This window comes from Streptopelia decaocto (genome assembly GCF_964273445.1).
Source record: "Streptopelia decaocto genome assembly, chromosome: Z".
NCBI classification, from domain to species: Eukaryota; Metazoa; Chordata; class Aves; order Columbiformes; family Columbidae; genus Streptopelia; species Streptopelia decaocto.
The window spans coordinates 23811806-23835303 of NC_138657.1; the positions used below are offsets into that span (position 1 = coordinate 23811806).

Below are 23498 nucleotides of genomic sequence, written 5' to 3' on the forward strand. Positions count from 1 at the left end.
GTATTTTAAATTTAAGGCAGACAATACACAGTTTAGAAATATATCAGCACATAATTGTCACGGTATGGCATTTTCAGTGGACATCAGCTTTTCATAAACCACTGTGCATTTCACATTTTGGAAAGCTTCTTCAGTGTTGAACATCAGCCTTTTTCCATCAGTCTTGTTTTTCTTCCATGCTTCTACTTTTGCTCTCAGAACTCTTTCCTCCAGGTGTTTGTGATCACACATTCCTGATAATCTTGCTTTCTTTACACGAGAGTTGCATTTCTCCATACGGTAACTTCTTTTCTCATACATTTCAAGGCAGTTGGTCAACATCTCAGCTAAATGCAACAATTAAAAACGTAATTTCTGGAAAAAAATAAAACAATTTTTACGTAACTTTTTAACAGTTCTATTAATCTGTACGTTTTGTAATGATTATCTCAACTATGGAAACTTTTAATCAATAGCAGGATGTGACAAGAATATGAGTTTCTTTTCCTGAAAATTCATACCTCCTCTGACTTACTACATGACTGTTGCAAGGTTGTGGAATACATTTAAATCTAATATTGAAACTTATTTATACTGATAGACAACAAACCAATATTATACTAGACAATACTTGTTTGCAGAGATTCTGTAAGATACATTGCGCGCTTACAGAAAAATTATTTCACTTCAAATATAAGTGCAAAGCAGTAGTTAACATTTTAATTCTTCATCATAGCAGCAGTCATGTATGCATAAACCAGCACTTTTTCTACCAAAAAAAAAAAAATCACAGCATAGTCATTACACTAAATAACATTTGCAGCTGACAAATGCAATGCCAACTGAATAAAGTTTCTAAAACAAAGAACTGGGTCTGTTAATACAAAGGCTATATAAAAATATGTTGTCATACAATGCTACTGTAGATCTGAAAGCTTTCAAAATGCAGTGTTTTGTTTTTCGAAAAGGTTACTGTAATTTGCAGTAGCTGATTCAGCAAAATCACCACATTTACATCCTCATCAGCTTTTTGAGAAAATCATTTGGTCCACTCCAGGACCTAAACATTGATGCTGCAGACGACCCCACATCTCCCCGCATCCTAAACACTCCTTGGTCCTGTTCCCCCAGCCCATCCCAAACGACCCAGACCTTTGCACAGACGGACCTGTTACAAAAGACTATGTTCCTGACCAACAGCACAAAATTAAACTGCAGTGTAAATATATGGCTTTCTCTAAAAATTATGAAATAAAGTAAAAAAAAAAAAAAATCCACAAGACACTTAAAAATCATCCTTGAGTTCAACACTATATTTTTGCAATCAAATAGACTATAATCAGTCATACTGTAGTAGAACAAGAAAAAGACTTTTTATTCACTTGAAAAAATAGCAGACTGGAAGATTTCTTCATTGCATTACACAAACTTCCCTGAGATTTTTACATAAATTATGGTTAGCCTACTATATATTGGAAACCAGTTAGCTACTGAGTGTCATACACTACAAATTTTACATAATTCCTGCATATGTTATCCAGCTAAAATGCTGTTTCAATGCTTTAAAGCTGTATAATCTTTTGTTACAAAAAAAACACATACACACAACTGAGACTACAAATGCAAAGACATTTTTTCCCACAAAACTTTAAATCTTCAAAAGCAACGTATAGAAATGGAGAAAACAAATGTTAAGTTGAACAAAGCACTTTAAAGTTCTTTGCAGCTTAAAAACTGACTGTGAAATTAGTTTAAAAAATAATCTATGCAAGTGCTTGGTGGCAAGAAAACCAACAGAAATATTATAAAATGCAAAGGGCAGAAACAGGGCTGAGGCTGCCCTCCCTATTTAGCAATATCCCCTATTGTAAAATCACAATGTTGTATCAGTGATTGAGTGAGAGAAACATCACAGTGGTACAAAACACCGCTATACTGGCACTATGTTACACTAAGTAAGGTTTTCTTGTTTGTTTGTTTTTTTAAAGTTGAGGTACTTAAACTTCTGATAAGATGAATGTAGTTAACCAGAAATCTTAAGGAGGCCCCACACTAAGTCCTCTGTTTCACTGACTCACTGCTGCAAATTTTAAAAACAAACACTTCATTTTAAATACAAATCTGGATGTCAGGTCTGTTTGCCAAGTTGTATATCCCCTTAACTGAACTTCTCTCAGAAAAAAGTCCAAGAAGAACAAGCATTGTACTTCGCAAACAATAATGCTTAAGAACAAGTTAAAACAAAAGAAATATTACTTGAACAAAAAATAAACATTACTGCAACATTACTGCTTTGAGATACAAGATTATCCCCAAGTTTTATGCCTGAAGGCAAAAGCAAAGAGTTTTTTTGTCCATAAATTTCTGTTAGATTTCAAAAGCTGAATTGTACAGCATGAGTAATCTGTTCAGATAGCTCTGATCTCCTTCCAGTTCGCAGTAACTGGGATCAAGTCCTTGTCCCCTGCTGAGTGTGGAGCAATTGCACTTGTAATTCCTCCTTCCAAATAGTCTTACATTGGATATTAACACAGAAAGAAACAGGAAGTTAACTTCGGATACTTCATTACAAAATAGACTTGATGTGGTTGTGACTGGCCATATCAGATACTGGGCCATAAACATTCTTTTTTTGTGTACTGGAAGGAAGGCATAAGGTGATCATTTTAACAGCAACGTGACGACCTGTGAAATGGAGGGCATTTTCTAGATTTTAAATTCTGCTTTAAAAATCTCCCAGTTAGTAGACAGACTTATGACTGCATGGAAATTACAAAGATGGAAAGAACAAAAGAGCAGCATTTAAAAGCAGTATGCTTAGCTTTTTCATACTCAGAAATAAACTGAAGACACCGCCCTCTATAAAACGGCTTCATTTTATCACTGTATCTTCAATTATATAATGGGAATCTAATACTTACTCAACAAAGGAAAAGAAGAGTAAGAAAACCTGGATAACATGTTTGCTTTTTCATTTTAAATTAAAATTTTCACACAGATGAGTCGGTTTTCTGGCTCTCCAAGTTAAGAACAGTTTGCTCCGTTTCTGTCAGCCTACTGTATCTCTCACCATATATTGCTGGCTGATAACTGCTTCAGACAGGCATATTACAAGTTTTTGGGTTACAAAACCACTTCTATTTCATTATACAGAGAAGCCATTTCTGATTCAACAATGACAAAATTATAGAACTGTATTAACAAACATAAGCCCTTGTGCAACACACAAAATGGGGTGCCAAGTCATTATATACCCAGTGTGAAAAGACTTCTGGAAGTCTTTTCTGTGCATCTCCATTTCAACGTGGAAATACACTCTCTTTTCACCGCTTAATCTCACCACATTTTAAGTCACCTCTTTTTTGCATTGCCAAGTAAGGCAAATAATGGTGTTGTAGACTGACCATATATTAGATTATTTTATTTAGAAAAATAATTTCTCTCCCTATTGAGAATTTCAACATGTTCTCATAGTAACAAATAATATCCTGATAAAGAAAACCAGCAGGATTCCTCAGTATGCAGATTGAGATAGGATATTTGCCACACAGATTTTACTTCCAGCAAAGGTAAGATGCACACGTGTACATATGTCAATTATACACAGCAGACCAATTATATTTTGTTCTGCATTCCAACACATCCGCTGAAGAAGGGGCAGTTTTCTCATCCACCCATGTTGTCCCTTATATGATCCACTCGCTGAGCAAGATCCCTAAAGGTGGGGCGCTGCATAACAACATTGTTCCAGCATTCTTTCATGATAGCGTAGATCTGGAGAAGAAACGAAGGAAATCAGTAGTAGGCACACAGATGCTATGAATAGTTAATAGTTACTTTGGACTGGTACAAAGAACATCCAACTTAACTCTGCGCTTCCAAGCAACGGTGGCACAAGAGCATGCCTAAAGTCTTGCTCTACCAACCAGCTTATCTGCTTGATCCTAACGACACCAAGAAGTGAGGACAGCTACTCTGCAAAAGCCTTTATTACTATATATATATCTCTCTCTCTATATATATATATATCTATATATATCTATAAGGCTAGTGTGGAAATTGACTCAGCTAGTTTTCGAAACTTTTAAGAGACTTATGTTATTTTGCTAAGCTTTTCATCTTCTTACTTGTTCTTATTTTTTGGAAAGCTCAAAAAGGGTTAAAATGACAAATGCTTTACAAGTTTGACCAAAAAAATCAGATTTACAAAGACAGCAATTCTAAGTTAAGCTTACCCTGTGAGGTTAACATAGGCTTCTCCACATTTGTATATTAAATTCTTAATTATTACTCATATTTAATTAGAATTAAGCCAAAAAAGCTACTGTGCAAACTTAACCCACTTAACTGGGTTAGAAGCAGATTTAAATGATTTTTGGAAGAGATTTCCATTACAACAGGCACTTCACAACCATTTTCACTTTTCCCAAACATGTACCTGACATCTGGTCACAAAACAACTTGCCAAGCTCTTCACCTGTAGTCTTCTCACTAATTTAACCCGGATCACTATTATAAACTTCTCATACTTCCAAAAATTTTTACATGTTGCTTAAGAAAAATATGCACAGCTTCCAGGAAAACAAGTAGCATTAGTTCCTCATTTTTCAGCAAATCTGCAACTCCTGCATTGACCAAGCTGCTTCAGACCCAAGTCTACAGACATCTGGAAGATTTAATATCTGTGATGACTGGCCTTTCAAGATCAAAACAGCACAGTTTCTGACAAAAGAGAGACATGTCCATCTTGCTTTGATATCAGAAGAAATGTCAGACATGGAAACCTTTGCATTAGTTTGGATACAGCTTCAGAAAAGTAGATCATATATTATCTTATGACATTCAGATTATCTACAAAAAGCCAAACCTTTACAATTCAACAATTGGTACAAGAAAGGTTACTTCAGAGACTTCTCTTTTGATTCCTACAGACTATTTTTTCCCCTGTGGCTTCCCTGCCCTACCTGTACCATTGTTTTACTTCTCTGCTAGACCACTTGACCCTGATCTCTCCTCTGCCTCCAGCTTTGAACAGATTGTTTCTCAACTTATTGTCAAGTGTGCTTTATTTTGAAGGGATGCAGCAACTAATCTGAGCTGAAGTTATAGATGTAAAAGGCGTAACCATTTTACTTACATTCTTTCCCTACTGATTCAGCTACCCAGCCCTACCAGTTTGACTCAAGCTGAAGTGCACCCTGCTCTGAAGAACAGAGAACTATGAGACTTGGAAGTATCATTAAAGTATTTTTAAAGTATCTGGAGTGTTAGGGGAAAAAAAAAAGAGTACTTAATTAATTTGTGTGCTCCAAGGATGGCTTTACATGCATATGCACTTCAGAATCTATGCAGAATGCAAATACAAATCTGAAGTCTGAACTTAAAAATCTGATTCATGTACTTAACTGTGTCTGCAGTCTACAGGTAGCTCTTGTCTCAGTATGCTTGACAGTGAATAATATACACAATAAACATGAGTATTCCTACGCTTGAGGAGAGAAGAGCAAGAGAAGGAAAATAATCAAGGTAAGGAGTTCTTTCAGTCTTGGAATTAAGTGTGAAAAACTGCATTTAGCTATTAAGATACTTCTGGTAAATGTTACAGACTTCAAAAGAATCCAGCCTTCACAGCTTTGAACAAGACTCCATGGAACAAGTTCTATACACTAATCTCATTGCCTTAATACATTTATATTTTTGAAATAGAAGTCTGAGTGTCCCAGTACAGCAGCCAGTCATGATAGTCCTACTTCATATACTCAGAAAGAATACATTCTAGGCTCCTTAGGGAATGCAATCTAAAGAATCAGAAAATAAATATGATTATACTTATCATGCGACTGATAAAATAACAGGACAGCCATTCTGCTTGTATAACTACTTCAGGAATTCAAGCAGAACAAAACACGAGGTTTGCATTTACCAGGTACTCACCCTGACTGACCACCTTTCATACTATTAACATATTAATACAATACTTCACCTCATCGGGGCATCCATCTGGTCTCGGTAGTCGTCCATTATTCTTCAACAGCTCTATCAAATGAAATACAATCATCTGCCCTTGCTTATCGCTGCCAATCATGCGCATGAATTCCTGAAACAGAAGGCTGACTGTCATAAATAATTTTTAAAGGAAAAAAAGATGCTGCAATATTCTTACCGAGGGAAATTTTTTTATAAGAAGAATAAAAAATAAATAGAATAATACATAACAATACATAATAATACATAATAATGTATATGTATAATACATAACAATAATACGATTATAAATTACAAGTCCAGAAAATATATCAATAACTACTTTTTTTGTGTGTGTGTGTGGATAAAAATAGGATGATGCATATATAATTAAAGGCAATAAGTGAAAAATCCTCTTAAAAATACGATCAACTGATGATTAGCTAGTTTTAAAAGGATAAACCTCACAGCTAGTTCTAAAGAGCTCCTTGAAATATTAAAGCAAGTTCTTGATGCTTTGAAAAATCCTAGTCAAACAGAACAGATAATATACTGATATATATATAGATATATATACACACACATATAAAGATTAACAAGCTTAAAAAGTAACTACAGGTCAGAAACAGTAGGATAATTAAAGCAAGCAAACATGGCTTAGGTAAATCTTGCTATCCAAAAATCAACATAACCCCAAAAGTAGTTTAAATCTCACTCAGATTGTCAGAGATCAAAAGTAAATGAGGAAGTACTATTAGCTGAAAATAATTTCTAAGCACAACATAAAGGAATGACTTTTTCTTCCAATGCAAGGATTTTTTTTAATGATCCTTGACATGAAAATGTGAAATAACCATTGGTAGAACGTGCACATAGCCAGAGCTGGGGAAACAATGTATAATACAAAGACTATGAGAGTTAAACAGACTGCTTTGTCTAACTGGTAAAATTAATTTTATCTTGAGCCATACTAGTAGGATAACCAACCTGATGAAGTGGTGAAGGCACATGTAGAGTTGACTTATATTCCATCTGAGCCCATGACTTACTCTACCACTTTCCATTTCATAATCCTTCTGAGTAAGAACTCCAGGTGTCTGGAATGTTTATGTTACTATGCAGGAAGAGACGCCCCTGCCTGAGAGTTCTTCCTTGATGGCTCAGTCATTGTATCCAGTTACTAAGAGGTCTACTGAGGCCAATGCAGAGATCTTGCAAGCGCACTTCTGCCTATCATCATCGTCAGTCTTTCAAAAATACATTTGCCAGGACTGAGACACTGGCCAAGGATGAGGACAACTCCAGTAAATATAAACAGCTCAGCTCTCCTCTATTACATGCGCAGAGGTCTGCTAGCTGGAAATAAGACTGTGAGTCCCATTTCCAATTGGAGAACTGTTTTTCACTGTACAAGTAGTGTACAATCTGTCCACTTTAAATCTGTCTTTAATGGTGCCTGTCAACAGTCTGTAAAAAGCCACTCCCTTTCTTCCTTGAACTTCAATAACTTACTAACTTGGGTTCCAGTAACATAACAAACCAACTTTAAAGTTACCTTTTTAAAATAAAATTAATGTTTATCTATTTGTTTAGCTCAGTCTTAGATTTGGAACAGCATTAAAAGTACATGTAATGTTGCAGTGAAACAGTTGCATCTGGGATTACCCACCAAGAAGGACAAGAAAGAACAATCTATAATGAGAAATTTTAAAATCTTTTTCAAACAGATAGGAGTTACAGGATGGATAAGATCTGCACAGACTATCAGACAATTCTCAGATTTTCTTTCCTTCCTATGGATTGATATTAATACTTTTTAGCAGGTTGCTGCTTCTGATTGGATGCTACCTCATGAACACTAAGGTATCCCCAGAAAAGGATTAGTAAAAATCAAGCTATTTAGGTATCCGAACAAACTATGTATTTTTGAAAATTTAAATAAATCAAAAAACCTCTGAGAACCATTAACTATGTACTTACAGCTGGTGGGCTTTTGCTCTTGTCAATATACGTGAAGAGTTCATACAAGACCACACCAAAACTCCACACATCTGAGGCCACAGAAAACTTGCTTTCTGTCAGAGATTCTGGAGCATACCTGTAACACGTGGCAAACCAAATATTTTTCTGTGTAATATGTATCCTTTTGGTTTGCAATATATTTCTTTTAATAAGACTGCTTTTTTTTTTTTTTTTTAAATGAATAAGTGTTCTTTGTTCATAGGCATTAGCACATTCTCATTTCCTTCTACTAACTTCGCCAGTAACTATTCTTGTAATAGCAGTTTATTGGCATTGAAAACACAAACCACCTTAAGCAAACAGTTAGTGATAACTATATCCAAGTTGTTTGTTGTGCCTTTTTTTTTTCCTTCTCCAAACAAAGTTGTAGATTTAATTTTTAATCCATAGAGACACGCTGAGAAGCCCCACAATGCTGCTTCATAAATTCACACATGGCACACATGACTTTCACAATGCTGGGCAACTGACTTGGGAGTTTGCACTTAATAATTCCACAAAATGTGAAGTAATTGGCTGAAACTGCAAAAACTGAAAATGTGCCATGATTCAGTATACCAAAGAAAGACTTACCAAAATATAGGGCTTTCACCAGGTTCTTTTACTTTGTAGTATTCTTTGTCTTGTGGCAAGACTTTTGTCAATCCAAAATCTCCAATTTTAACTCTGTTCTCATTCTCCACCAAGATATTTCTTGTTGCTAAATCCCGGTGAACATACCTTTTTGTACCCAGATACTCCATGCCCTAGGTGTAAAGTTCACAAACAACAGGAAAAGAGTTACTTTTACCAATAAGTAGGTGCACTTTGCCTAAAGGGATGACTGAACCTCAAAGTTAAAACCAAATACAAATCACTACCAGAATCAGTGTGCTTGGACATTTGTCTTCTCTGAGTTACTTTTCCAAGTGCAGGGACTTCCCTTAACTGAGGGGAGACAGACTGAGCACCTGTCACTGACAAGTGTTTTTTGATTATGTAGCTGGATAACCATTACAGCTCCTTTTTTTGTGGCCAAAAGCAGTTTGCCAGTGATAGACAGAAGGAAAAAAAACATTTGGGCTGAGTTACACAATCCAGGGCAGATGAGAAGACTGTTCTGTTTACCTGATTCATTTAATCTTCTTTCCTTACTTCATACACCCACTTCCCTGCTTGCTTTGTGAAACTTAATATGATGTATCTTTGAATTTGACAACTATTCTGACTGTATTCCCACAGTGTGTCTTGTTGCTCTTCTGAACGGACCATTATTCACCTACACAGTTCTGTTTATTGTTACATTTCCACGAGTTGCCGTAACAAAACATCGGCCTGAAGCCATTTTGTCTTTTGCAGCTGCTGATCCCTTCTAACTAATGCACATAATTCTTCTTGCTAGCAACAAAAAGTGGAAGAAGCCAGTGTGTGTAGTGGCATTTGCTTACACAGCAACAAACGGTGGACAGAAGTTGACACTGCACAACATCAAGAGATTCCTGACTCAGGTGAAAGGAAACACACAGAAAGCTGTCAGAGTTCTGTAAGAACTCACTCCTTCAACACAACCAAAAAGCAGTAAATAATGCTAAGAACATAATTGAACTCAGCAGTTTTAAACACCAATGTTATACAATTAATGCTAAAACATTTCTTTTTCTCTTCTACTTTTTAAGTAAGAAACCTCAGAAGTGGTTTGAGTCCAAAGCTGCACTTTCCTCTCACATGCCTGCTACCCCCCAGCACCACTGGGTAGCTCTGCTGTTTACTCGCATCCCATTCTAAAACCCTTAAAAAAATGCCCCACTTATCCACTACTATCCTGGAAAATAACCAACCTGCCTTTTTCAAAGTGAGACTCCTGGGTTTCCAACACAACAGTCTATGTAAATGCTGTAACATTCTATTACTCCTACATACTGTACTGGAAACAGTCCTGAAGTTTCTCTCATGATAGTAATTTTTCTGTTAGCCTGGAAAATAACTGTTGTAAGAGAGGTATTTAAATCATGCAAATTCTAAGTGGAAATCATAATCTAACAATGTAGTTGAGTTTAATTATATGATTTCAAATGCTCTTATCATTACAGTTGGGCTCTCCACTTTAAGCATTAAGAGATGGAAAAATAAGTTTATTCTTAGCCTCTTCTCCTATCAGCCAGCATTAACAAAATGCAGGGCCAAAAGAGCAAAAAAGAACATCCCAGAAATCAGATGCATGGAGATGCTAACGTCCCTATTTGCCAGTCTTCTTCTTTGAAGTCACACATAAGAGTCCTATTGCTTGCCATCAGACACAAGCACAAGCTGCACCAGATGACAGCTGGACTAATTTGCATCTACAGAAACATCATCACTAGTAAATGGCATCTCTGAAAATGTTGATTTTCACAGCATGAGATATGCATTAAAACAATACCACCGTTAAGCCAGGTATTTGTTCCCAGAATACCCTGTTTCCCCAAAACTAAGACCTACCCCAAAAATAAGCCCTAGCATGATTTTCCAGGATTCTTGAGGATACTTGAAATATAAGCCCTACTCTAAAAATAAGCCCTAGTTACAGTTCTTTTAAAAAGTCAATTTAAATAGTGTCCAGGCTGCTATACATGTGAAAAAAGTAAAATTAATTGGCAACAGAATGCAGCAGGACAGACAGACCTTTCAGCAAGAAAGGCTGACACCTGACAGACAACTGACAACTGCATTGCCAACGCACTACGAGCAGGCTACAAGGACAGGAGTTGCTCAGTTAAGGAAAGCGCCGTTGCTAGATGTGAGAAACTGGGTGCAATGGTTCTAAAGCAGAGTCACAAGAAATTCATGACAGAATTCAGTGTTTGGAGAGTTATGATGGTGTTCCAGAATGTGACGACATGACTATATTTGAATAAATGTTGATTTTTTGTTCAAGAATAAATGTAGAGTGCTGTTCATGGAAAAATAAGACAATCCCTGAAAATTAGCTGTAACGCATCTTTTGAAGCAAAAATTAACATAGGACTCTGTCTTATTTTTGGGGTAGTAGCAAGGAATCAAATGACAGCAAGCATGCAAACACACTCATCCTAGCGCTCAGGTAAGGGCATGCCTCCACTTCTCTCATATTTGAGAGAAGAGCAGCAAGGCAGAAGAGAAAATTTTTCTATTAAAAACCCCAAAATAACAGAGTGACAGAAATGCAGAGCAGAAAGGTGTGAGATGCTGAAAGAGCAAACAAAAACAGCTAAAAGAAAGGGGGAAATGTCATCAGCTAAAGGAAAAGCACTCAGATTCCATTTTGTAATATTAGGTACTTGCTATGTTTTAATTAAGTTCCTTTAAAGTAACAGAATGCTGAGGATTAAAGTGAAATATTAAACCGAGCAATATAACCTTTGCTTTCCAGGTAGTACAGCAACAACGGTGCAAAGCAAGACACATACACTGCAATTCTTACACTTTGCTTCCCTTAGAAGTGAAGATACTTCTTAAAGAGCAAGTCCTATATATGGACTTGTCACATTCTCAGACTTTGTGTACCTATGCCTTGTCACATGAAAGCAGGATGTTTTCTCACTTAAGTATCTGCAATAGGCATATTCTAGCTCCCTTCCTCTTGGTTGGTGCTTGGTATGTAGGAAGCAGTCATTTTCACGACCATCCTGAAGACCTGTATATATTTCAATGCTTCTTTTATACATGCATATGTACACACATACATTAAGAACCTTTCTCTTTGTACGTTCTGACTTCATTTCCTTTCCCAAAGTGTCTTGCCATACCTGCACTGCCTGCGAAAGCCAAAATCCACCTTCTGGTCCTCCTATTAGATACCTCTGTTTCAGAGACCAGTGTCCTGAGATATGCTGCAACTGTTGTTCCTTCAAGCTTTGTAAAAAGCTTTGGATAAGGCCTGAAGACTTCTACAGGTAAGCTTCACAGCTTCTTACGTGAGTAAACAGGGCAGGGGCCTTACGACCCTTCGGGTCACAGCCTGAGATGGCCACAGATTAAAACAGGTAAGTGGCTGCAGACTTTGTGTGTTCAAAAATCCCTGCTGCAGCTCTATTCTATGAAAGATTCACTGTCACTGTCCTCCCAGGTGGTGCTGAGTGTTAGACTCTTACAGCTCTTTGCTTGAAGAAAGATTTTTTTTTTTTTTCCAGTGACTTACCAGCACTGATAATAACAGTTATTTTGCAGCAGAAGTAATATGGAGAGAATTTCTTATGCTTGTTAACAGAGAATGACTTCTCATTTTGAACGCACAGATCAGAAGGCTTTTTAACCCTCTTTGAGTGGGTGGCCACATGTCCAATCCTTCCTCTCTGTGAAAAGACTGACACCTGCCAAAGGCTTGTGAACGTTTTCTGTTTTCCAACCGCATTGTGCATTGCTTGCCCATCAAGAGTTTTTGGTGGAGAGTACCCATCTAGCCTTGCACAGCAAAGCACAGGGACAGGTGAGAACAGCTGCTGAAGGTGCATGCAGCATCATCTATACATGCCCTGTGGCTAAGAGGTTTACTGAGTCAGCCCAGTTTCAAGCAGGAACTATCAAGTTCTGTTCATCAGGTGGAAGCTGGAATGCCTGGAGATCATCTTGGTTCTGGCAGACTCTCCTGGCCTCTTCTGCAGATATTGCAGAAGGAAGTCTTCTGCTCTGAATATGGCAGGGATTGCCAGACATAACAATATCCATGGGCTATGTACCCCGAAGAACACTCATTAATTTTAAGTAACCGACTGTTTCCATGTCTTTGAGTAGGTACTGGGCAAAGGAATTTGAAAATATTTCTGCCTACACGCCTTGAGGGGATGAGGTTTGGGTTTTTTTTTTCCTCTTCTCTTTCCCCCTTGCCCCTGCATAATAACAATAAAAACAGAGCAGGCATAAACCCTCTTCCTAAGGAAATGAGATATCACAATAGAGAACAGATTTTTGCCCCCCTTTTCAGGATTTTATGAAGGATGTTCAGTACCAACCACTGAGACTAACAAATAATATATTATGGCTTTGGGCACTTCTGTGACCTCTAGTTCTTCATACAGAAACCATGTATCTTTGCTCTTTCTGCTAAATAAGCTAATATTATTTACAGTTTAAAGTAAATATCTTAAACATATAACATCATGTTACACTGTTTTTACAGCCCAATGTCCACATTCTGAAAAATCCATTACGGTATGTCATGAACATTTTGCCTGGGTGAGTGCATTAACTCCTGTAAATTTTATTTCTGCTCTCATTAGGGTGAAAAAATGCTTTAATTCTTCTGAATGAAATACAAGTTAATCAAACTATAAAATAAACACAAATAAGTGGAGTATATTCAGCCTCAGTCAGCAGAGAGGCCATTCTCCGCACCCTGCATTAAGATACTCAGAAGTTTGTCTGGTTCTTGAGCACGTGAATACATATTGCTACTTCTTTTAGGGTTATATGGCGCTATCAGCCCAACAGTATTATAAAAGATGCACCAAAACATCCAGTTCTTGTTGTTTTGAGACAAATGAGGCAAGACCAAAGAGACAAAAATTTGTTGAAAAATATCAGTCTGAAACTTCCTACCTTGCATATCTGAGATGCATACAGCAAAAGCTTCTTGTGGTCCAGCCTCTCCTTGTGTTTCTGCAGATAATCTCGTAAACTTCCATATGGTAAATATTCCATAATCAATCTTAGATTTCTACGACCTTTTACAACAACAACAAAATACACTTTATATTTTAAAACTTGCAACTGGAAAGTGACAGAAAAATTAACATTCACAAATGTCTATGAATAAAAGTAATAGAAAATCGTCTTAATACAAAAAAAAAATATTACATGGAGATCACAATGCAATTTTTCATATGCTAGTTAACTGCATTTGTTCAGGAAATGCCAATTATTTTAAACACAACAATACTGTGAATATGCTTGATATACAGAGTATCACGAATCAAGAACCCCTCATCAATACCTTAACTACTATTGCTAAAGCAAAGTAAAATTGCCACATGTGTGTATCTGTGTTTATGTAATTCCTCCTCATTGCTGAGATGAACCTCAGAACAGTAACTGACATCAACTGGCCAGCAATTTTACCATCTTTAAGAACTTAGCCTGATTTTGAGCCCATGCTTTCTTTCATCAACTTGAACAGCATCAACAATTCACTCAAACACATCCATTTCTGAAACTTTTTCCTGTCTAGTCTTTTACTGTATTGGCTGTACAAGAATTAGTAATATCCACTCTGGGATGCTACATTGAGCAAAATAGAATAATAGTTACAAAACAGTTGCATTTTTCCACTTAACCTTAAATTCTTTTCTAGGAAGACTTTCATGCTTTAAGACAAAAAAAAAAAATAGGTAACTAGTCAAAATGGCACTTTCTCTAAATCAAATTGTGCAATGAACCGAATGATTAAAATGTCCAGCTTGTACTGAGAAGTAGTATACTAAAAACACCATTTCCTTTGATTCGTGCTAAGTCCTAGTAAAGTCAGGACAAGTCAGTGGCTTTCATAAACACTTACCTCTCCGAATTTCTCAGTATGCACACTTAGGTGTACAACTCAAGGTGTATTCAATATAGCACGTACCTGCACTGTAGCATACTCCTTTGTATTTAACAATGTTATCATGTTGCAGAGATTTAAGTATTTCAATTTCTCTTTCAAAGTCCCTAAGGTGCTCTTCTGTGCTATGTTGCAGCTTTTTCACAGCCACCACCTCTCCAGTATTATCCTGCAGTGGGTCATACCGGCACATCTCAACACTGCCAAAATTTCCCTGGATCACAAATGGAAATGTTGAATCAAAAACAAGTCCATATCACTGTCTCTTTATTAGTGCTTGTTCACACTGCCCCAGTGCTCACCGTATCAGAAGTAAGGTGACCACAACTAATTATTTAAGTGAAATGCCACAAAATCTCCCTGAGAGAAAAGGAGTACAGGAACACAGCTAACAGTTCTGTAAGAAACATGTTCTATGAAAGGACGCAAACAGCACAGGAGGAAAACAGGACAAGGAGAGGGGGTGACGTCCTTTAATTTTCTCTCCCTTCTTCACAAGTTTCCACTTCTACTTTCAAACGGTCAGTTGGCATACGTTTCCTGCACTGGCAAAACCCCCTTAATTTAGGTTCCTCTTGGCTCTCAATTCTCCTTTGTTTCTTGCTGGTTCTCCCCCTGTAAGTTTCAATGTTTCACCTTCTTCCTTTCCTCTGTTTATATTGTCTTTATCTTCCTTTATGCAGTCATCACCTGCCGCTCTGTTCCTCTCCCTGTGCTATGCTACCATGTACAGTCAACAGCCAACCATGTGCAAACAGAAGTAGTTCTGCTGCTTCGCTTTCACTAGGACTTGGAATCAAAGGAACATATGGCTATCGTGTCAATAAAAAACCATCAACTAACAAGGAACCACTATGAAAAAATGGTACTTGGTGAAAATCTGCCGGTTGCACTTGGTCATCTGTCTAGGCATGCTTTCACACAGCCAGGCTGCAGTGACTTGTAAAACTAGTAACCAAATGCTGATTTCTAAAGCCTAAAAAGTTCAAGGACTACTATATCTCAAAGACACTACTGAATTTAGGGACTGCATATTCCGACTTCTCAGAGTATGCATGCACAAAAAACCCCAACCCCGTTAGTTCTATGTAAGACTGCTCTGGAGCATTTTTCAATTCATACCATGTATAAAAAAAGAAAAAAAGTTTATGTCAGATGCAGCTCTGCATTACTGAAAAAAGATTTTAGTCTTCTGGTGTGACTGGATTCATTGTAGAGGTCAGTCATCTTTGTCCTATCTAATGATATTGTGAATCTGGAAAAAGATCTAAAGGGAACTGCACATTGTGGTCAGATATGACTGAAATTATTAATTTCTGTAACAGAATTTTCAATGTAAATAATGTATATGGAGTCACTGGAAGATAACTGAAAATATAGTTATTTCCTAGGTGATTAGAGAATTTTAAAACAACCTACCTTGCCAAGTTGCTGTAAAAACTTAAGATGTCTTTCTTCAAATTGTGTTGGGTCACGATCCTCAAAAGCGCCAGAAAATCCAAGTGCTCCAATTCTCATATTTGGCAACATATCACTCTCTGTCAACAGCTCATAATCTAAAGGGCAGGAGGAAGGAGGAGAGAGAGCAAGGTAACAGGTGGCACAGGAAAGCCAAGAGAATAATGAAGAAACTTATTACAATTGTGGTATGTTCTATCTCTGCTTGGCATACCCAAAAGCTCAGTAGAATATCAAAAACCACCCTAATTTCTATATAGTAACTTGCAGTCAAAAAGAAAGACATATTACAAAAATGTCAAATATATTGTCTTGACTCATAGCAAGTCTTGCATTAATCTCCTAATTTTCCTTTTTTTTTTTCAGGCCTATTGTACTTCAAATTTAGCAACTATTGTACAACAACTCCACTACTGCAGAAGGGAGAAATGTAAATGTCACAACGGCTTCTGATAACATGTGTCTTCCACTTGGAAAAAAGAAAGGCACCTATTTGTTGTATTGAGAGAATAAAGAAAGACAGTCACAAACATAACATACTTCAGTAAGAGACTGAATGTTTTGGATAGACATTAATCAAACCAGAAAACTGTTTTCTCTTACAAAAAACTAAAAAGCAGTAACATAGTGCCCTTATGAACTCAGATTTCCAAGGCTGCTTTGGAGAGTGGTTGTGGGTCAACACACCAAAAGGGAAAGCACCATATGAAAATGAACCAATGGTAATCAGGGTTCTTTTTGTCTACTGTGTTCCTGTTGTATCACAGACTCACCTGGAGTGAACAAACTGTTCAAGTCACGTATAATTGCTCTAAATGAAGGCCTGAAATCTGGCTCATAATCCATACAGTTGTTTATGAGGTTTGCTAGTTCTGTCCAGTTGGGGGCAGGAAGCTGGTGCCTATCTTCATAAAACTGTAGTTTCTGGAATTAAACAGATAAAAGCTGTTTTAATATACAACCATGAAGAGCTGCAGAAGCCTTAACATTCTCACCAGAGCAGTCGAAAATTACAGCTGTCAACCAAGACTTGTTATCTCACCAAACGTAGATCTGACTAACTCAAATCAAATGGATGACTATGTAGCACGATTCAGAGTCATCAGTTCAGAAATTCCCAGTTGGTTGCTGGTGGAAGATTAAGAAAACGGGTGAAGATAATAAGAAAGACGGTGCCTGTTTTGTTGGTAATTCCATAAAAACTCAATTGGATGGAATCCAGCAGAAAATTCTATCCCCCTGCGAGCTGGCTAAGCATGTTTCATAAGCATTATGAAAGAATGTGGATTTTGAGAGGGTAACAGTCCATTTATAAAATATAATACAATGAATCTTTTTGCTTCCAACTATGGAAGCAAATATATAAGAAAAAATATTTTACTGGAACATGTTACCCCTTCGCCCCCTGTCCCTAACGGAGTCAAAGTTAAATTCTACTGTTTTAGTTCAATCAGAAATGTTATCTCCAACACACGAAGTCTTGCAGCATTCAAGATGTTAAACTACTAGAATAATACCTATTGAAATCCATGTACATATTAGGAACGCTTTTTGTTTAAACTGACACATTGTTGTAACAATGTAACAGAAACATGAATAAGAGAATACTGGAAACACTGTACTTTGTCCCCATAAAAATAAAACCAAACAGCATAAAACTAAACCTCAACTCATCACTTCTCATCATTACTTACCAGTACAAGTGTCCTTTTTCTACAGTGGTCATGGGCCATACCACCTTACATGCTGATACAGTTACAACAGCAGACATTTTAAATTAGAAGTGTCCAAAGAGCTGTTGTGACTGCAGACTCAGTAAAACTTACTCTTGAAGAATCCAGTGCACTCAGAGGTTTGTCTCCCCCGCTGCAGATTTCCCACAAAGTAGTACCAAAACTCCATTTGTCTGTGGCCAGGCTTAATTGTTTGGGATTCTCAATACATTCAGGTGGGACCCATGGTATTCGCTCAAGAAGAACTGCACAATCATGCAAAGGAAACATCATGTTAAGATGAATAATAAAACCAGAAAATCCTATAGCGTATTTGATTTAGTAAAAATTACTTTAGTATGAATAGGAATTTCATTCTGTGATGTGATTTTAATACATTTCCAAGTTTTTGCTCCTGCCTGAAAAAAAAAAAAAAAGCTACAGAACACATTCAAATACTTATGAATCAGAATGGAGGACCATTAGTTTTACTGTAAAATGAGCCTAATGTTGTAAAACCACCTTCATGTCATTTACACATTATATTTTTGCTACAACATCTGTATTTTACCCAATGTTACCAAGATTTAGTAGCTACCACAAAGGAACTAGATGGCAAAAAGTACTTTGCTAGTAGTTGGCACATTGTGGCATAGTAAAGGTGCCATAACAAGGAATTTCCTACTATTTGAGTTTTAAACTTTTGGTACTGAGTGTAGAGGAGGCTTAGAAGTGACCTCATCACTCTCTATAGCTACCTGAAGGGAAGTTATAGCCAGGTGGGGATTGGGCTCTTCTCCCAGGCAGTTAGCAATAGGACAAGGGGGCATGGGCTTAAACTCTGCCAGGGGAAATGTAGGCTGGATATTAGAAAGAAATTCTTTACAGAGAGAGTGGTCAGGCATTGGAATGGCCTGCCCAGGGAGGCGGTGGACTCGCCGTCCCTGGAGGTTTTTAAACTGAGATTGGACATGGCACTTAGTGCCATGATCTAATAAATGGACTAGAGTTGGACCAAGGGTTGGACTCGATGATCTCTGAGGTCTTTTCCAACCCAGTCGATTCTGTGATTCTGTAACAAGTTAAAAGATTATTCAGTACTTGTCAGAGGTCCTTAAAATGAGATATCAGAAGATTAACGTAGGCTTCTCCTTTAAAAAGAGGGAATTTCAACAGTTTACTGGAAAATAACGACACCGCATTGCTTATAGTCTCTTAGATGTATTATCTCTTTTGGCATGTATAAAATTACCAAGTATAAAGTGTGATAAATTTTCCAAAATTATTAAAAAGACTAGGTAAAGAAAAGTAAGGTTGCTTCAACTTCATTAGCACAAAAATCTTGCACACACCATTTATTTTCATTTAATGCATTTTGCTTTATAAACAGCATTAGAACAGCCTCAATGTCAGATGATAATACAGTGTTTATAGCACCATCAAGTGGCTTCAGGCATTGACCAAGAAATGCACTGAAGATGATTTTCAACTGCCAGGCAACATTTTCAAAAGTGCATTTACTTTCGGATCTGAAAGCTTATGTAAGCTATAGAATACAACAATTCAATCTTGATCAATAATAAGATACCAAGTTCAGCAGCTACCTGGAGGTGCAACAGACTTATTCACAGCACACTGTAGCATACTAATAATACTACCAGTGAAAATGAACTTGAAAATGAGAACAGCAGAAAAAAAAAAACAACACCTCACACAATGGATAATTGTGGCTTTATTTCCTGTTGCTCTTTGCTGATAAAGAAGAAACATTCAAAACTGCTGACTAGGAATGGAGAAATTATTTTAAAGTGACAGATGGACAAAATAACAGAAGTACCATAGATGGTGGTCAGAAAAACAAGACACCCAAAACAAAACAAGCACTTCAACAAAAAACAAACCACAAACAAAATGACAAAAAAACAACCAACCAATGAACCGAAACCCCACAAATTTCTTTTTTTTTTTTTTTAAGTCAGAAGCATTAAACAAGAAAGCTGACACAAAAACTTACTGTCTCTTGGCAAAACTGTAATGCTGATGCCAGGATCACTTAGTTTTATAAATGGGAGGTTTCCAGACTTTCTGTCTTCCTCTCTGATAAGCAAGATGTTTTTTGCACAGACATTCCCATGAACAAGGCCTTTATCCTCCTATGAGCAAAAGTGTGTCTTATAAATACTGACAAAAAAACTTATGTTTGAAGATGTATTTTAAAACCAATACTTTACACCATAAGGGAAACAACAGTAGAGGAAACAATGATCACAGATTTAAGTTGATCAAATATCGGACATGTCACCAGTTCCTCTCAGACTTATGCTTTCTAGCCAATTTTTACACATTTTAATTATCTACCTCAAGTTTCAGGTTTAAAACTATCTGACCTTTATTACAGGGGAAGAATACTGGTCCATCATTTAAACTCTGTTAAAGGGAAGATTCATCTCATCATATAACCTGTCTCAAATAACAGCCCTTACATTGAATTAAATAGACTGTAAGGTTGGGAGCTGGTGCACAAAAAGAATGTACTAGTAGTCTGAACAGTACAATGTTTTCCCCTCCCAGTGGTTAACTACTAACACTACCAGGAAATAGTTTATATTCAGCATCATGAGTTAAGAAGAGAAAACCAGAAAGGATTGATTCCTGGGAGGCAGGGGTAGAGGGGGAATTACTAGAAATGTATTTTTATTTCAACGGAAACATAAAGCATTAAAAAAGAATGAGAAATTCAATTACACTTTGTGCAAGACACAATGGTCTGTTCTTGGTTATTCACTATCTTCAAATACCCTCCTCCAGAGTTTTGAGAAGGGGGGTAATAACTCAGCCATTCTACATGTATTAGCCTGAAACACTTGAATTCAGCTATTACCAAAACTGTAGAATAAACTACTCACCAGAAAATGCATAGCTAATGCCAGCTGTTTGGCTACCTCCAGCTTCCACAAGATATTTATAACATTTTTGTTCTTTTTCAAATACGTGTCCAAGGATCCAAATTTTACATATTCTTGTACAAGGATGTCTGATTTTAAAAAGTAAAAAGAGTAACATTAAAACCAACACTAAAAAAATGTAATTTCAAGACAGATTCATTACTCTAGTACTACCCATCTCTGTTATACCAAGTTTGGGAGCAAAGCTATATAACATCTGAGTACTGCCACAAATTCTGTGTTCTTTACGCTTATTTACAGTGTGGAAATTTGCCTTATTGCTTTTAAAATGCAAAATTACTGTATTTAATAGGTTGTTTTAAAGAACAGGTTTCCATCTGAACAAATCCAGTGAGCATCCCTCCATCCTCACTTGAAAGGCACAATAAGTAACATAACTTCTGACAAAGCATAGTAATGTACAGCAATATCAATGTAGTGAATTAACATTCACTTCATAGTTGTTTACACTCCATATTCTTAGTGAAAAAGAAAATGCTTTTCTAACAGAAGATGCACATCTTTGAAACAGACTAATATTTGCACTAAAAAAAAGTTATGTGTGTATATATATATATATATATATATATATATATGGCATATGCTTTCATGCAGTCACCCAGTGACTAACCCAAGAAACAAGATCCATCTCATAGTGCTGCACAGTCTTCATCAGTTTCAACACAATAATTTCAAATTGCATGACTGAACTCCTTCCTTCAGCTGGAAGATGCTCACATTGCAGCGCTTCTCATTTAGAATCTAAAGACACTGGGAACTTCGGGTTTTATATTTGTTATAACAAACCGATTCATTTTATAGATATTAAAATTCAGGGATTTTTTTTTACAATTATGTGAAGCAATTTTCATAAAATCTGTACATCAAGTGTGTAACTCACAGGAAAAAATAACAGCCTCTCTTCCTATTCCTTAGTAAGTGCCTCTTATTAAATTAATAAGCCTCTTGCCTTCAGAAACAGAACTGCCTATGAAGGGCAACTGTGATCTAAAGAACTATGTGATCATATACATCTTTAGATATATTTTTTTTAACTACACGCTTGATCTACCTGAAATTTTGTATGTAGTCCCCATGCACGGTACAAGGAATGAACTAGAAAACACACACATAGGCGTTTTTGCAAATACAATGGTACAACAAGTTCTTGGCCAAACACGGTGCTGTGCCTTTTCCAAGCTCCAAAGGGAAACAACTCCTAATACAGAATCTAGCCTGCTTTTCCAAATTCCTTCTCTCTCAATGCAGACAACCATCCACGTAATAGGTTTATACAATTAAAAATTGCTTCCCTTTGTTACAAACTTCCAAACACAGAAAAAAAGAATGGTTTTAGGACAAACCGACATTTCTCCCAGCGTCCTGAATAATGAGGAAGAACTGCTAAAGTGAGACACATCAGTGCATATTTGAAGATAGCAAACATAAGCATATGACAGCTGTCCAAAGTTAAGATTTAAATACAAGATATTATAAAAGAATTTCAGGTGTTCTTATAAAAACAACCAAACAAATGAATAAATAGTTACCATGCAGTAAGCAAAACTGGAAACACATTCTGCTCCTGTAGACGATGCAAGGATTTTACCTTTGTTAACATTTGGTGGTGTTTTTGTTGAAATAATGGGACCTATTTTTTCGAAATGGGATTTCCAAACCGAACTTCCCAAAGCTACTTTTGCGTTCAAAAAGTCAGCACATGCGTGGGAACGGGTGGCAGTTTCTGCGTTTCTGATCACAGTAAATGAAGATTTTCTTGGGTAGCAAAGCACTTCCCTTTCTAACTAACCATGGTTGATACAACGCAGAGGTGCAATTTTTCTGGCATTTCAAAAGGTCACTTGAGAAGTTCAGCAAAACTTGTCAAAAGTGAGATTTTTCAGATAGAACAGACATGACTGTGAGTCATTTATAGATGTTACTTTTCACACTGACTGCATTTACACAATTTTTCCATGTTCTTTGCTATCACTATATTAACTAGTTCTCAGACACCAAGACTAATACTACAGCAATGTGAACATGCAGTGGGTGCCCAGGTAGCGCAACACTTTTTTTAAATTATTTTTCCCTCCTGCTTTTACCCAGAAACATTGGCAAACTCTAATGACAGCTGTCTAAAATTAGTACAAAAAGATAATTAATTTCTACTTACTCTCCTCTCCACATACGCAGACTCCATAGTTTAACACCAAATGTTTGTAAGAAAGCTGGCTCATCATGCTTGCTGCCTCAAAGAACGACTTTGAGGAAGGAGAGAGATTGAGAAAGAATAAATGTCAATGAGAACAAAACTCAAAAACATTACCTGATTTCTGATAAACTTATTAAAACCACGGGCATTTTTAAAACATTTCAACTTCCATTTCATTGCAAAGACCCTGTATAACATATCTTATATTGTTTGTGGTTGGTTTCGAATTTTTTTAAAACAATTGCTATTCCACGTTCCAGAGAGGTTAGCAGTGTCTTTTTCTGCAGGCAGGTGTATCTCCACATTTTAAAAAGAATTTTCCTTTCCATGTCAGTTAAGTAAGTAATGTAAACAGCAGAAAAATTCATGATGCACTGTTTAGTTTCCAACTTACTCTTTGATAACGCACTATTCAGTTTCCAGCTGACTTCATTGCAACATATTAAGTTAAAAGAGAAGAAGTATTATGCTACTAATCCACTACTGCAAGACCTTACCTACCCTTGTCAGGAAGGTTTCAGATGCTTTTATTTCTTTACTGCTTTTTAAATTCTCTTCAATGGCATCTCCAACTACACTTGCTTGTGTACTGATTATTCACCCAACAAAACAAGGTGAAAATTAGCACATTTCTCTTCAAGTGACTATATTTGTACTTCTGTATCCTAATCCTT

General features: G+C 36.6%; 1 protein-coding gene across 5 annotated transcripts in view; it reads right to left on the minus strand.

Moving 5' to 3' along the window:
* Positions 1–1328: 1328 nt before the first annotated feature.
* The window catches only part of JAK2 (Janus kinase 2), a 91436-nt gene continuing 69266 nt past the window's right edge, over positions 1329–23498 (minus strand). For 4 of the 5 annotated variants that reach the window (XM_082074752.1, XM_082074754.1, XM_082074753.1 and 1 more), the window contains exons 14-25: positions 22786–22873; positions 20571–20698; positions 19679–19817; positions 17779–17930; positions 16726–16876; positions 15914–16050; positions 14519–14708; positions 13498–13622; positions 8539–8711; positions 7924–8041; positions 5963–6076; positions 1329–3753 (exon numbers count right to left, since the gene is read on the minus strand). In XM_082074752.1, coding sequence (XP_081930878.1) covers positions 3646–3753; positions 5963–6076; positions 7924–8041; positions 8539–8711; positions 13498–13622; positions 14519–14708; positions 15914–16050; positions 16726–16876; positions 17779–17930; positions 19679–19817; positions 20571–20698; positions 22786–22873 — 1623 coding nt within the window. In that variant the 3' untranslated portion in view covers positions 1329–3645. Of the gene's footprint in view, positions 3754–5962; positions 6077–7923; positions 8042–8538; positions 8712–11736; positions 12789–13497; positions 13623–14518; positions 14709–15913; positions 16051–16725; positions 16877–17778; positions 17931–19678; positions 19818–20570; positions 20699–22785; positions 22874–23498 lie in introns of those variants that run through there. The other variant, XM_082074756.1, reaches the window with a different exon arrangement.